We start from the raw sequence: 15642 nt of genomic DNA on the forward strand, positions 1-15642 counted from the left end.
TTATGGACGGCATTGGTGGCATGTTTTAGTTTGCTTGAAATATGCGACTTCTTCATTAACTTTATCCATTGATAACAGTAATTCACAAATAATTCAGAGCACAAAGAGAAATGGGTTAAATTACTGATGTTAATGACATTAAGTGTTCACTGTTTACTTGTAGCCTTACTGTTTTGTAATAGCTGAAATTTTGCAATATGTGGGATGGGTATTCAGCTGATATAAGTTGTTAATGTACTAGTTTCTGCAAAGTTATGATTACTTATACTAGATATGGACATAGTTTACAGAACATAATAATATTGATTGGATAATTTTTGAGTGAGAAATTGCAGTTGTCCTGGAAAATGATACATGCTAACAAGATTATTGAGGTAATTATTATGATTTAAATAAATACCAGAAATTCTGATCTTTCTCAACGCTAGCTTATTAAGGCTTCTATTCTCTCTTTGAATACAAGTTGTGAATACAATATAGTTTTCTCTATTACTTGTAATATCTCTTTCAATTGAAATTGTCACTGGATGATCAGGGACAATGCAACCACTGATAGTTACGTGGGAGCTGTAATTGTAGTTCGTTGTAACAGTGAACCAAACGTGTCCTGAGATCAGCCCTGAACACTGTGCTATGATCATTTTTACAACTCAGCTAGAGGATGATCCCTGTAGTGGGTTTGGGCTAGATCCAGCAGCGCTTTCCTAAGAAGTGCCCAGTCTCAAATAAAGGGGCCAGCATGGTCTGGGGACCAGAGAAAGGTCTCTGGCTTTCTTATTTACTAAGATAGAAAAAAAAGTTTTGGACAACAACAGGAAAAAAACCATACCTGGCTCAAACCATATATTGAACAGAATGTTTATGTTATGCTTCCTGTGTGCTTGTGGAGCAGTGAATTGTTTTGCATATGACTTGATTTATTTACCTAAGAGCTGAATTTTCACCTAGCAGTGTAAGGCTGGAGAGTGTATCAATCGGACCTCTTTTGTGGAGCATATGGAGGGGGAGTGGAGTGCCTGGAGCCCTTGTAGCCGTACTTGCAACACTGGAATCAGCAGTCGACAACGCAAATGCCCTGGGTAAAAACAAGTTCAGGTTTCCATTGCTGTTCATCAGAATTTCTGAACAGAATTTAAATCTTATGAGTACAGAAGCACATCAAGATAAAGTTGTCCTTATCAATAAGCAATTAATTTTTTATCAATACTGAAAAACACTTAGGGGAATAGGTATTTGTTGTTTGGAGCTTTTTTTTTATTGAATGGTAACACTTTTTATCATCTTTTCTGCTTCTGTCAAAAGCTTAGATAATATTAATGGGAAAATCAGCTTTCTTTTTAAGCTTCACCTGAAAAAACAACAGAAAATTAAATTCATAATTTTTAAATTGCAGAGCTGAGTAATGAAGAAAAGTGGAGAAGAAAGGAGAGGGGAGAGGAGGAAAGGGAAGAGGAGGGGAGGTGACAGAAGAAGAATAGAGGGAAGGGGAAAAAAAGGAAGGGGAGGGGAAGAAAAGAGAGGACAGAGAAGGGAAGGGGAGAGGAGAAGAGGAAAAGGGATAGTAGGATGGGAGTGGAGCAGTGCAGGGCAATTAAGGGCAGAGTAGATGACTTACGAAAATAATAGAACAAAGGGGAAAATGAAGAAAGAGGAAAGAGTAACAGATTTGGGGGAAAAACGATGACAGGAAAGACAGATTAAAAAAGAGAAATTTGCATAATGAAATGTGAGGAAAACTTGGATATGGCTATACAAAAGCGTGGTAGTCTAACAGAAGCCTTAGATGTGCAGAATGCTTTCATATTTCCTGCCATCTAAGCACCACTTCCAGCTGTATGCCTAAAAGCTACTTCTAGAATTTATGATGTCTCAATTTTGCTTTCATTTATTCATTTTTCCAGGCAAGGTTACAAGTAATTAGCTCCAGTTTCTGCAGCTCTCAGTTCTTTTGAATTTGTTCATTAGGAGCTGCAAGCACAACTGGAGAAACCAAAAAGAAACAAGATATGTTGTCCGAACTTTGCAACACCACTCTTGTTAAAAACGACAGGTAGCAAACCAGCAGGTCTTACTTCCTTTCAGTGGCACCTTTGCCTCAGTCCAGCTAGAGAAAATTCACCTGAACTATATCAAAAGTGCAGCTGAGGTTCTCTTTACTGAATGCTCCTACTAGTACTAGTGCTTCACTGGGGCCAAGTGTACATTGTGGTTTAGCACCCATGACTCTTTGTATGTAATGAAACCAGTACAAACAGAATGCAAACATGCTTTGTTCTGTGACGTTGATATTTTTGTTGGTGATTTTTTAATGTTGTTTGTCAACAAAATATATTTGTTATTTAAATGTGTATAGCATAGATAAACTGTGCTGTAAGTTTGACAAAACATTTCAAGCAATAAAGCATTATATTTATGCCATCTTTTCTAGTTCAGGCCTTGAAGGAGAGTGTCAAGGTCCAACGATGCAGTATAGAGTATGTGAAAATCCTTCTTGTCCTGCTGGCGTGCCTGCCTTCAGGGACTGGCAGTGTCAGGCTTTCAGTGCCAGATCTTCCTATCAGAAGCACGTGCACCAGTGGCATGCTGTTGTTGATGATGGTAAGTATAAACCATCACCACATTCTTATCATCAGCCCATAAGGCTTATATCTTGTTGCTATTGTTGTTGATCAAGACAGATAAAATAAAAACTAAAACAAGCAAACAAATTAACCCCAAGCTGAAGATTTTTGGCAATTTTCATTTCATAGACAAGATCTGGTGGAACTTTTACATGTCCTGAATATTTTGTCTTATATTCTTTTGAATCTGTCCTTGATGTGTAATGACTACATTTGAACTGAAATTCAGTATCAATTTGGTCCTGTTTAATCAGAAATGAAGTATGAAGTGACTCGTAGATATAGCTTTCTAGAGGAATGCTAAATCTTCAAGCTTGCATAAATCAGTTAGCTAAAAAGACAATATGGATATTGTAAGCTTCTATTTTTAAGGAAGGAGATACCACATTTAGCGTAACACTTGAGTATTTCACATACCGGTGTTTGATTTTGACATAAGTCCGTATGTAATGCATACTGCATACTTAGATAAGTTTTCTATAAATCCTAACAGCTGCTGCATGCAAAGTCCAGGCATACTGCATGCATGCTTCAGTGTGACAGACTCGCTTAGATATCATACCATTAGGAGTGTGCTCAAGTAAGGGTACAGTGATGTTGAACTTACGGTATCTGCAAAGATAATGTTGGTGTAGAATATCAGCAACTACAAAACAAAACATTATACCCAAATTCTTGCTAGGAATGTGAACAATAGCTGCCATTCCACTGAATTTTCGCTAAATTTTTATGTGACTTATTTACTCTAAAACCAAAACCAACAACAGCAGCAACAACAAAAAAAAAGAAAACAAAACAAACCAAACCAACAAACAAGCAAACAAACAAAACAAAACAAAAAAAAACCCCACCAAAAAACAGCCAAACAAGAAAACATCGGAAAAACTTCAGTTATAAAAACAGTTAATTTGAGAAATTAACAAAAGCACAGCAACTGGTGATAAAGAGCCTGGAACGACACAGGAGTATTGTAGGTGTGTTGTCACACATTATTGCCATTTATATTTAACTCTTACAACAAATTACCAGAAACCATTAGAAAGCATAGTTTTTAAGAGAACTATTTTCAGAATCCTGAAAAAAAGTGAATTTCTTATCAAGAACTTAATGTATGCCTAGCTAAGTGAGGATTTATTATTTTCTTTTAAGCCTTTTCTCAGGGTGCCAAATGAAAACTTTTGAGACTATTTTCATTAGGCTTCTATATTAGCTCATTTCATAGTAAGCAGAGCTCCAGTTTTTTATAGGCGCTTATCTAGTGAATTAGGTTTGGTTCCTTTTACTAAATTTCATGTTAGCACAGGAACACATGATTTATATCCTAAGGGATAAAAAATTTTCAGCCCAACTTTGAGAGCTTCAGTCATCTGATGAAAAATCTTGACACTCTCCTGACCCATGTTAAGGACTATGGATGGTTGCTTTCATCTAACTTTGCTCTGAGAGATACTATTGTCCTGAGTTTGTCCTTCAGGGACATAAAAGCGGACATCAGCTAAAAAGTTCCAGTATTACAGAAATACATTGTTCCCAAATCCTTAATTATTTGCATTTAGTCTTTAGCAGACACCACTTGTGCTCCGTGTCCAGAACAGTTGCTTTACTTGAACAAGGTCTCCGGTAGTCAGTTGAAGTTGCCCTGTGTTTTTGAGTTACTGTCTTTTTTGAGTTTAGTGTCCTTAAAATAATGCTTACGTTTTTAATTTTGTATTAATTCCAAAAATGCTGAAACATCCTTAAAGGTTCCAGGGAACTTTGGGATTGCTATTTAAGGAGCCTAACAGGAATGCAGAGGGCACAAAAATCAGGCAGAGACTTCAGCCTCTCAGCTGGAGATGGTTTGTGTCTGACTGGCTTCACATATTGGCAAAAGAAATCACATCTGTTTGCACCAGTACCCTAGAGATACCCAGAGGCTGTGTCAAATTTAGTAAATTAAATGTGCCCAGAACACTCTGATGTGTAAGTCAGCTGGCACATAAGTCCAGTGTCTGTACATTTCAACTTTTTTTTTTCTCTAAAAAGGGTGGTGACATCCAAACTGCTTTTTGGAAATGGTCCTTTGCAGATGGCAATTTCCAGTCTAGACCAAGCTAGTGCTAGTTAGCACATGCAAAAAAATGTGGCATAGACTGTTTTACAGTTCAGCTGTATAGACAGTAGAATTCCAGTGCCCATGAATATTTCCTGGAACTGTTTAATTCACTAATAAAAATGTACTCCAGGAATCTAGAAGTCAGTATGAAGTCAGAGTGGCATAGACTGTGTCCAAGTGAAATCACTTTCAAGTTCAGGATTGACTCTATCCTTTCAAAAATCTGCAAGAGATTTAGGAATAACTTCTGAGTTTTACACTTGTGAATAAAGATGTGAAAAAATCATGTCATTCTGTACTCAGTTAACACTGAAAGGAGACAGTTCATTTTATTTGGTATTACCTTGGCAGTGTTGAAGCAAACTTCATTATTTATAAGTGATGACCATTAGGAATACATGGATACATAGGATATTGTTACTTCTTTATTCCCTTTTAAAATTAAAAATTAGAAGAATGTTTTAGAAATGTAGCAGAAAATTGCCTGACCTTGGTAAAGATGTTAGGAAGAATGTTCAGTTTTCTTTCTTTTTTTTTTTTTTTTTAATGAGGACTTTATAAATCCATGTATTTTTCTTCCTAGGGTGTCTCAGCTACTTAATTATTTTTCTTTATGACCTGCGTATTTAGAAAATCTGGAAACTCTTAAGTTACTTTGTTAACAAATATTCATGATCTTCCAAATATATGGTAGAATTAAACTATAGATTGCAACCAAAATATTCCACAGCTGTAATGTGCATATTCTTAATTGCAGCAATGAACATGACAGGAGTACTGTCTAGGCAAGTTTATAGCGCCAGTAAGCTCTAGCAGGAAAAAGAACTTCGGTTTTTCAAACAGCTGAGAAAAGGATCACAATCTTTTTGTTTTCACTGTATCTAAGATAACTTGTTATACTAACCTAGATTTATGTCACACAGATAAGCAAATATCAGTTTTAAAAATAATGTTGATAATAATGTTGATAAGAATAATTCTGTATTTTTTTAAGTGACCTTTTACCAATTTGGTGGTTTTTTCTATTAATTGCTACCACAGAAAAGCCATGTGCCTTATTCTGTTCACCAGCTGGAAAGGATCAACCCATTCTTCTAACAGAAAAAGTGATGGATGGGACTTCTTGTGGCCAGCATGGGTTAGATGTCTGTGCAGATGGTAGATGCCAGGTACGTATCACTTGTTTCAAACATAGGTACACAGTCTTACATATGCTAGCACATGAGTTTGTTACATATATGTGTGATAGCATGTTGCAATATGTGTGACCAAATCTGAATGTCTCTTTTTGTGGCATATTGAAATATTTTAAGCTAATTTCACTCACTGCAGTGCAGTATGTGAAGAAGCTGATGGGTTAGCTTGGGAAATGTGTATCTGTGATGATAAGAATACTTAAACTGCTGCCGAGTGGAAAATGAGTATAACTGATTTAATCTTGTAAGGTAAACCTCAGCTTTCAACAGGTCTGGAAATTTTGCCATGGAGTGTACGTATGTATATCTAAGTCTTCCCTTTTCAAGAGTTAAAAATTTTACATTTTAATAAAAGACCAAAGAGGCAGTGTAACAGATAATAGTAATAACAGAGTAGCAGATAATTAAAGCTGAGCACTTACGCTGTTTGTCACACTCAGAATTCATTTGGTTCACAGTTCTTTTATTGCTTTTGTAGTGTATCATATGGAAATTCTCCTATGTAAAAATCCACAGGGCTTTTTTTTTTAGTTTGTCATCTTCTCACTGCACACATTGAATTCAGTAAAAAACCCAACTTCTAACACAGAAACAGCATTGCTGGATACTGTAATAACTTCAACAAATCACTTTATAGATGCATACATGCATAAACACATGCAAATACATACATGTAGGTATAGTTATCCTTTCTTGAGTGACTTAAGTGCGTGCAAAAAGAATACTTTTGAATACTTGTTGATTTGGGGCTTTAGCTCACCATGTAACAACTGCGGGTGTAATCAAAAAGATGATATATAGACCATTTTTACCATGGGGGGAAAAAAAAAAAAGAGTTGTTTTTTGAATGTTTACACGGTAATCAGTATTTTGAAATCTTTATTGCTTTTCATTGATTCATCAAACAGCCTTGAAGTTTAATTGATTTCATCAGATACATTTATACATTGCACAAATTTACACTGTGATGACTTCTCCAGACTTTCATAGGCTTTTACTTCATATCAGGCCAGCATATACTAAATGTATTCCTACTGTCAACCTACCATTCACATTTATTGATAGAAATGTGTCTAATATAATGATGTGGAGGTGCTCGATTAAACTCAATTTGTTTTAAACTGAATGTTTTTTAACAGAACATAATTTACATTATGTATTCCAGACATGTTTACATTCTGTTTGAAATTTAGGCTCAAAAACATTAGGTTGACCTTAAACAACACTTTACCGCTGTGAGCCGGCAATGTGCACTTGCAGCCTAGAAGGCCAGTTGTATATTGGTTTGCATTCAAAGGAGTGAGGCCAGCAAGTCAAGAGAGGTGATTCCGCCCTCTCCTCTGCTCTTGTGAGACCCCACCTAGAGTACTGAGTCCAGCTCTGGAATCCTCAGCACAGGAAATATATGGACCTGCTGGAGAGGGTCCAGAGAAGGGCCACAAAAATGATCAGAAGCACGGAGTGCCACTGCTATGGCGTCAGGCTGAGAAAGCTGGGGTTGTTCAGGCTGAGAAGACTCCAGGGACGCTTTTCGGTGTTTAAAAGGGGCCTATAAGAAAAATGAGGAGAGACTTTTCAGCAGGGCCTGTTGTGATAGGACAAGGAGTAATTGTTTTAAACTAAAAGAGGGGAGATTCAGGCTGGATTTGAGGAAGAAATTTTTTACAAGGGTGATGAAATATGGGATGCGCCACTCCTGGAGACATTCACGGCCATGCTGGATGTGGTTCTGGGCAACCTGATCAATTTGAACTAGTGATCTGGGCAACCTGATCAATTGGAATTAGTGATCTGAGCAACCTGATCTGCTCATTGCAGGGCGATTGGGCTACATGGTCTGTGAAGGTCCCTTCCAACCCAAACTATTCTATGATTCTATGAACCTCCCATATTTTGAGTAGAAAGCAGTAGAGTTGTACATGTTGAGTCGCTGAGCAGGAGGGCCTGTGAGGTGTGTGCTGCACAGGGTGAGGTGGGAATGTGGTTGTCTTCCTCTTGGAGAACAGCTGATAGAGTTAGGCAGCCATATAAGAAGACTGAATGCAACAATCTACATTAAATCACAGAAAAAATTACTATGGAAGCAATCTCTGTACATGAACTAGTGCAACTCTCATTCCATGCATAGCTAGATCATGTTAGTTAGGGTGTCTTGCAAAAGGGTGAGATGCCTGCTACTAAAGGCAGCTTTATGAAAAACATGGCATTTGTCACAATAGCTTTATTTTCTTCTCCCACAGAAATTTGGCTGTGATGGTATATTAGGATCCCTGGCTCGTGAAGATCATTGCGGTGTATGCAATGGTAATGGAAAGTCATGCAAAGTTATTAAAGGTGATTTTAACCATACTAGAGGAGCAGGTAAGTCTGTTTATCTCAAATAATCAGAGAACCAGTAGCTGTTTGATTACTTTGAGCATTGGGAACTTTAAAAAGCTGCACTTCTTTAAATTATATCATTCCTCACAAGGACTTCAGATTCACTTTCATTAAGATAACAAGACATTTAAGATAAGAATGCATGAGTATTTTTAATTAATTGCAAATTGTTTCAATTATAAGGAATTATCTAATTTGTCTTCTCTTACGGCACATTAGTTCATAGAAGTCTGATTTTTAAAAAATCTATAAACAAATATACCATAAATTCTTATAGCTTAGATTGGGAATTACAGACCAGTCACTCTCACCTCTGTGCCTGGCAAAATCTTGGAGCAGATCCTCCTGGAAGGCATGCTAAGGCACATGAAAAACAACAAGGTGCTTGGTGACAGCCAGCATGGCTTCACTAAGGGGAAATCCTGCCTGACCAATTTTGTGGCCTTCTATCATGGGGCTACAGAACTGATGGACAAGGGTAGAGCAGTTGATGTCATCTACCTGGACTTGTGCAAAGCGTTCGACACTGTCCCACACGACACCCTTGTCTCTAAATTGGAGAGACATCAATTTCATGGATGGACCACTCAGTGGATAAAGAACTGCCTGGATGGCTGCACACAAAGAGTTGTGATCAATGGCTTGATGTCCAGCTGGAAGCCTGTAACGAGTGGTGTCCTTCAGGGATCGGTGTTGGGACAGGTCTTGTTCAACATCTTTGTCAGTGACATGGACAGTGGGATTGAGTGCGCCCTCAGCAAGTTTGCTGATGACAGCAAGCTGTGTGGTTCGGTTGATAGGCTGGAGGGAAGGGATGCCATCCAGAGGGACCTTGACATGCTTGTGAGGTGGGCTGATGCCAACCTTATGAAGTTCAGCCATGCCAAGTGCAAGGTCCTACAGCTGGGTGGGAGCAATCCCAGGCACAGCTACAGGTTGGGCAGAGAAGAGATTCAGAGAAGCCCTAACTATTCTATGATTCTATGATTTAATTTTCTACAAAATAAATGTTCAAACTATGATCTGTTACCTCGAGTAAAGCTACTAAACCAAGCTAGGCAGTGAGAGAAGATAAAGCCAAATATGTTAAGAATTCTTTCACATTTTCATTATTCTTTTTTATTTTTATCATAAAAATCAAATAGATTCTCTGATGCACAATGAACATGAGATTTTTAAATATTGCTGTGATCTGTTCTTGGAATGAGCACAATTGACTGGCACACTACTATTGACAGAGTAGAGGATTAAAATCCTAATAATATGGTCATGCACCATGTTTACCTTCTCTCCAAGAAAAGTCTTGTCTTTGAAACAGCGTTTGGCCAGCTCTTTTCAGCATTTGTTTGCCATTACACTTTCAGTTTCTTGAGTAGAAAATGTGCAGAATTTCAAGACAGTAAATAAATCACATCAAAAAATACTGAGATTAGAGCAGACAGTATAGCTTTAAAAATCATCTCTTAAGCTAAAGGTAATGCAAAGCAGGGATCTCAAATCATGGAGGACCACAAGACCAAAAACTATAAAGAAGTTGACTGCTAATAGAAATTAAAATATGTCAGCTCTCTTTTGTAGCTAATTTGAATATCCACATGCTTTCAAGTTTATTCAGGGTTTTGTGTATTTTCCTTCTTAGGAAGCTGGACTGTCAACAATACCTAGAAAGCTTCACTAGTGCTTGAAGAAATTGAAGCTAAAAATGCTTCTTTGCAACAATTTAATTTTGGTGTTTCAGAAAGGTGTTGTAAATGCTCAGTACTTTGATACAGAACATTACATAGCTACACAGAATAAAAATTTGGTTTACTTTACAATTTCTTAAGTTCTTAAGGGACAAGCTAAAATAGGTAAATAGGTTTTTATTTATAATATTCTTGCTTCCAAAGTGTTTTTCATCTGCATTGCCTTTTCACATCTTTTTCTTAAAGCAAACTGTTCAACACCATGTTTTAGTCCAACACTTTCAGAAACCCACTGTAATGTAAAGCAAATAACTAATAAGGAAACTTAAACATTAAAGCTATTCATATCAGGATTTGAATGTGTTGAAAACAGAAGAGGGACATGGAGCAAAAATATAAAACAAACAAACAAACTAAAAAAAAGCAAAACAACCCCACCCCTCCAAAAAACAAAACAAACAAAAAACCAACAAACACACAACAGTGGAAGTTTGCTTGGGTTTTAGTGCCATATCATTTGCCTCCACACTCAGTGAAGTCGGAATCCCTTTATGGTCATACGGAGGTGATGGTGACACTAAACAGTGTCCAAAGACAACTTCAGATCCAGCCCCAGCCTGCCCAGCCTCACTAATTCTTGTTACATTTTACTTTCATATACTCTTTTATATTATGGTGTGTATACTAACACATAGGGCACAATTTCATAGCTTGCTTCAGTATTTTAGAAGAACCCGCAAACCAGTACTATATTAACTTATTACATTTAAAAAAATAATTCTGGGAGAAGAAATGAAAAAATGTACAATATTAATTTTTCTACACTTTTTTATTTAACTTGGGACATCTGGTCCCATGTTTAGGTTATGTGGAAGCTTTGGTGATACCTGCAGGAGCAAGAAGAATCAAAGTTGTGGAAGAAAAACCAGCTCGCAGCTATTTAGGTAAATGTCATCTATTTTGGTATTCATGTCCTGTTTTGGACAACACTGAAAAGCGTCAGCTAAAGATGCTTATATGATTTAAAAAATTACAAAAAAAACAAACAAACAAACAAACAAACAAAAAAAAAAAACAACAACTGAGTGGAAAAAAATACCTGTGAAATACATGCCTAAAAAATTCTGTAGAAATAAACAACAAAGTAAAAAAATGGTAATGGTTATAGTACCATTCTTCATACAGATTTTATTTTGAGCTTTCGTCTCTTGTCATTTTGTTTAGAGAAATGTTTCAAAGAATGTATCAGATGATTTAAGAAAAAAATCTGCATACATGAACATTTGCAATTTTCCATATTGAAAGCACTAAAGAAAATATTTCACATTAAAAATAGCAAAAAGAGTTTTATGCTGAAACATGGAATGATTTGTGTTCAGACAACAAAAGAAACCCCACACTGACCAGCATATAGCAAACCACCAACAAAGCCAAACAAAATTTGTAAAATCAGATTTAAAAAGCAGAAAAGTATTTCTTTGCATTATTTTGAATTGTCTGACTGTTTTAATGGACAAATTTAATCACAATGAATTTTTAGTTTAGGAGGAGGGCGCATTTGGGGTTTTTTTGTTGTAGTTGTTTGGTTTGGGTTTGAGGTTTTTTTGGGTTTTGGTTTTGCAGGTTTTGGGGTTTTTTTTAGTTATACACTTAAATGAAATTCTTTTTCATAGAAAAATGTTTTTTTCTCTGCTTCAATGAGTTCTGAAGCTGTGGTGTAGGAGACTATACTTTGTTAGTGTTATTGTTAACAGTGTGTATCTGAAGTATCATAACTGGTGCTGTTCCATGCCCTCCTTAAGTTTAAATTGGGAGAGACTTAGTATGAGAAATAAGATAATGAAGAATTCTTTAGTTTAATCACTGTTCTTAGTTCTGCTCAAAAGTAAGATCTACATTTAAAAAAACTTTTTTCTGTGTGTTCTCAATTGAGAACATTCAATGGAGCGAATTCAGAAGATGTTAAATCTTAGTTATGACAGGCTAAGTTATCAATGGGTGACTTTGGGTTTATCATGGGGTCTGCATCTGTTGTGTTAAGATATGAGGAGATTTAGAGATCTCAGTTATTTCAGTGTTCACCAGTGGACCACAGATGTGGATATATAAGAGTGTCCAATCAAGTTGGGTTTTTTTTGTTGTTCGTTTTTTGTTGTATTCCCCCCCCCACCCCCCCCACCCCCACCCCCCGTGTGGTGGACAACAGAAATATAATTGTACTATTGGTTTTAGTTGTTTTGTTGTTTTTTCTTTTTTTTGGGTTTTTTTTTTTTTCTTTAATAATGCAAAAATCAATAACTGTTGGAATTGTATTTAGGGAAATCAGTTCTTTTTCTATGAGTAGGAAACTGATTCATCCCTTACCTTAAAAAAGGGAAAAATTATGTAATGCTTTTCGCACTCGTGAAATACTGTCAGTCCATCTGCTTATTTTTGAAAGCTGCTAATTAGCTTTTAATTGTATGTCACTTCAATTTTACTTTTCTTAATTTCACTGTCAGTCTGAATGAGAATCAGATAGTATTTCACTGCAATATTTTTTTGTTAAGCCTTTATGGGGAACCAGGAACAGGTCTATTACAGTATTGCAAATTAAAACCTGTGTTGTTGCACTTTTTTGGTTTCTTTGCTAGTGGAAGGTATTTAAACTTTCTTCATTTACAGAAGATATATTCTGAAAGCATAACAGTCTGAACTGAAAAGGAGTGACGTTTTAAATGGGAATATTTTTTGATAGGATAAAAGTTTGGGGGAGAAAGCATATATATTTTGTATTAAAAACAATATTCTTCAAAATACTGTGATTAAAAATGTGAAATATAATACAGATTAAATTCATGATTCTGATTTGTTTTCTTTTACAGTTCTCTATGCTAACTTTGTGTTGCATAGTACTTTACATTTCTGTACCTCTTTCTCTGTACATTTCTCTGTACCCCATTTCTCTAAACACATTTTAGCATTATGTTTTTTCAAATAATATACCTTATTATACAATTAGTAATAGTATAATTGGAGATATAGCTGTAAACACAATTTAATCCAGTGTACGCTGAGAGCTGTGGCTTACGAAGTAGTAGCTAATTTAAACTGAGGGAATATTTGATCTCTGTTGTATAGCACAGGTCAAATACAGAGGGAGTCAAAATGAAACACCCTTCTCTGTATTTAGCTGGTGGTCAGGAACCAGACTCACTATGATCTGGAAGCTGCAATGATGTTGCTAAAGTGATGACTAAACTTACAGCACACATCAGTAGCATCATTGTGTGACTGTGTTGTTGAAGCAGATCTTCAGAGGAGTTGTACCTGACCACCTCAAATACCTTCTTTATCTGAGGTATATCAGCATATACCACAGTAGCAGGATCTGTGACATCCTAGGAGAAAAGATAATGTGTAGGATGCAGCTGCTTTTTCTGAATTGATTGTCTGTTGCAGTCTGTCCCGTATGTTCTCCCCTGCGGGGAGGAATGAGCAGTGATATAGCCAGACATTAGGTATTTGTTCCCTACTGAAGTTATATGAGAAAATGCATGAGAGACTCTGATTGTTCTTGCATCAATATTCAGCCATAGAAATTACTTTGTAGCAAGAGTGTTTATTTAATTTGAGAATATTTCCTAAAGATTATACCTATTAATTTTGACATTTATTTTTAAGAATGAGCTAGCAGTAATAACCCTGTCTGTTTATAACAGTGTTGACGTAAAACTTGGCTCATATTCGATTACTTAAAAAAAACTTATTGTAAGAACAGCTACAAAAAAAGTTATTTCAATCATTATCTAGATTCCTGTGGGCTAAGATAATGCCTTTTGTGTTGCTAAATTTTCATGTATATTTGGCAGGTGTAAAAATTTTTTCAAAAAAGTTTCTTAATGCAGGATACAAAAAGAAAGATTACAGTAAGGAACTTCTGGTCAAACTGAAGTGCAAGGAAATGCATAGGCAGTGGAACCAGGATCATGTATCTTGTGAAATACATAGGGGTGCTGCTCAGATATGCACAAATGAGATCAGGAAAGCTAGAGCACAGTTGGAGCTGTGTTTGGCAAGAAATGCAAAGAATAATTGGAGCTTCTGCAGGTATGTTAGAAAAGGAAGGTTAAAGAAAATATACACACATACACGGACACGTATGCTGATAAATAAGAGGAGAACTAATAACAACAAACATGGAGAAGACCGAGGTACTCCATAATTTTTTTGCCTCAGTTTTAATGGTAAACAGTCTTCCTACATCTTTCAGCTCCCTAAACTTAAACACAGTCGAATGAAGTTCTTTCTATCGCAGGTCAGATTCAAGAACACCTGAGGAACCTGAACATACAGCAGTATATGGGACTCAATGAATGCATCCCAAAGCCCTAATGGAACTGGTTTATGTAGTTGCCAAGCCACTCTCAAGCATATTTAAAAAGTCATGGTGGTCAGGTGAAAGCCCCAGTGACTGCAGAAAAGGGAATGTTGCACCCTTTTAAAAACTGTAGTAAGGAAGATCCTGGGAACTACTAACCTGTAAGATTTAATTCAATTGAAATTTTCAAAAAGTTACTCAAATCTCAAGACTTACGGCTCTTAAGATGGCTTTGAAGGGAACACATGATAACCTGAATGGAAACAGGTTGAACAGGTGAAACAATGATGCCGTTGACAAAAGATGCCAGTGAAAGTTCTCTTATTTATGATTAAATGTCAGATATTTTTTGTATTTTCTGGAAAAAAATAAGGGTCAGGCAAAATGACATTCTCTTGGTACTTTTCTTGGAAAGCATACTTAAATTTTGCACAGAACAAAAGGTAAAATTCACAATTCAAAAAGATGTCAACTTTCATCTTAATTTGGAGCAATTACCTTTCTTCTTAACTTCCCTGTAAAGTGTGGAAATTTCACCTTAAGCAAAAATTTCTAAGTTAGTACAATGGTGTAGTATTTCACATTTTCCCATAGAAAAAATATAAAGGATTAACAGAAACAGATTTAGCAAGTGGGCACTGTTGCTCCCCACTGAGCACTGGGAGATGCAATAGCTGAACTGTGAAATGTTGCATCTCTATGGCTGCGTAGCACATTGCACCTCATGAAAATAGAACTGTATATCCCTTGTGCAGTAATTAAAAATACATTGCACTCACCACCACCACTTAACTGTCACTGTGATGATGGCTGGTTTATGCTCTGCAGAGATAGACTTGTAATTAGCAGCGTTATTCTAGCACTGAAAATTTGGTCTTGGTTACAGATGAATTAAGTTTTCACAGCCTGAGGGGTTTTTTGTCTTTTTAGTTGTAGATGTATTGCTGGATTTGTTTTATAACCTGAGAGAGGATACATTTGTGCACTGAATTTTCTTCCTGTATGTCATTACTTTGTACAGAAAATCCTTCTCTATCAAAAGCTAAGTAGATTGGGAATATGTGAGTTATTTGGAGTAAAACTCAGTGAACTTGCTTACAATACAGGGTACGACAGAGTCAAGAGTGAAGCTGGGTTGCCTGAATTCAATCCTAAATTTTAGGCTTGAGGATACCCTTTCTTACTTTGTTTAACTCCAGTGGCTCAAGTGAGGAATCTGAAAGCAGAAAATGCAAGATATGGCATACTGCTTGTATTCTGGGGCTGGAATTCCACTACCCTGCCCAAGTTACTGTGCTGTGACACG

At 36.4% G+C, this 15642-nt stretch overlaps 1 protein-coding gene across 1 annotated transcript in view; it reads left to right on the plus strand.

Moving 5' to 3' along the window:
- ADAMTS19 (ADAM metallopeptidase with thrombospondin type 1 motif 19) overlaps positions 1-15642 on the plus strand; it is a 144585-nt gene that overhangs the window by 96313 nt on the left and 32630 nt on the right. The window contains exons 12-17 of the mRNA XM_065663858.1: positions 949-1079; positions 1767-1785; positions 2448-2598; positions 5758-5885; positions 8153-8273; positions 10840-10920. Of these exons, the coding sequence (XP_065519930.1) occupies positions 949-1079; positions 1767-1785; positions 2448-2598; positions 5758-5885; positions 8153-8273; positions 10840-10920 (631 nt within the window). The remainder of the gene's footprint in view (positions 1-948; positions 1080-1766; positions 1786-2447; positions 2599-5757; positions 5886-8152; positions 8274-10839; positions 10921-15642) is intronic.

This window comes from Lathamus discolor, chromosome Z (genome assembly GCF_037157495.1).
Source record: "Lathamus discolor isolate bLatDis1 chromosome Z, bLatDis1.hap1, whole genome shotgun sequence".
Classification (NCBI taxonomy): Eukaryota; Metazoa; Chordata; class Aves; order Psittaciformes; family Psittacidae; genus Lathamus; species Lathamus discolor.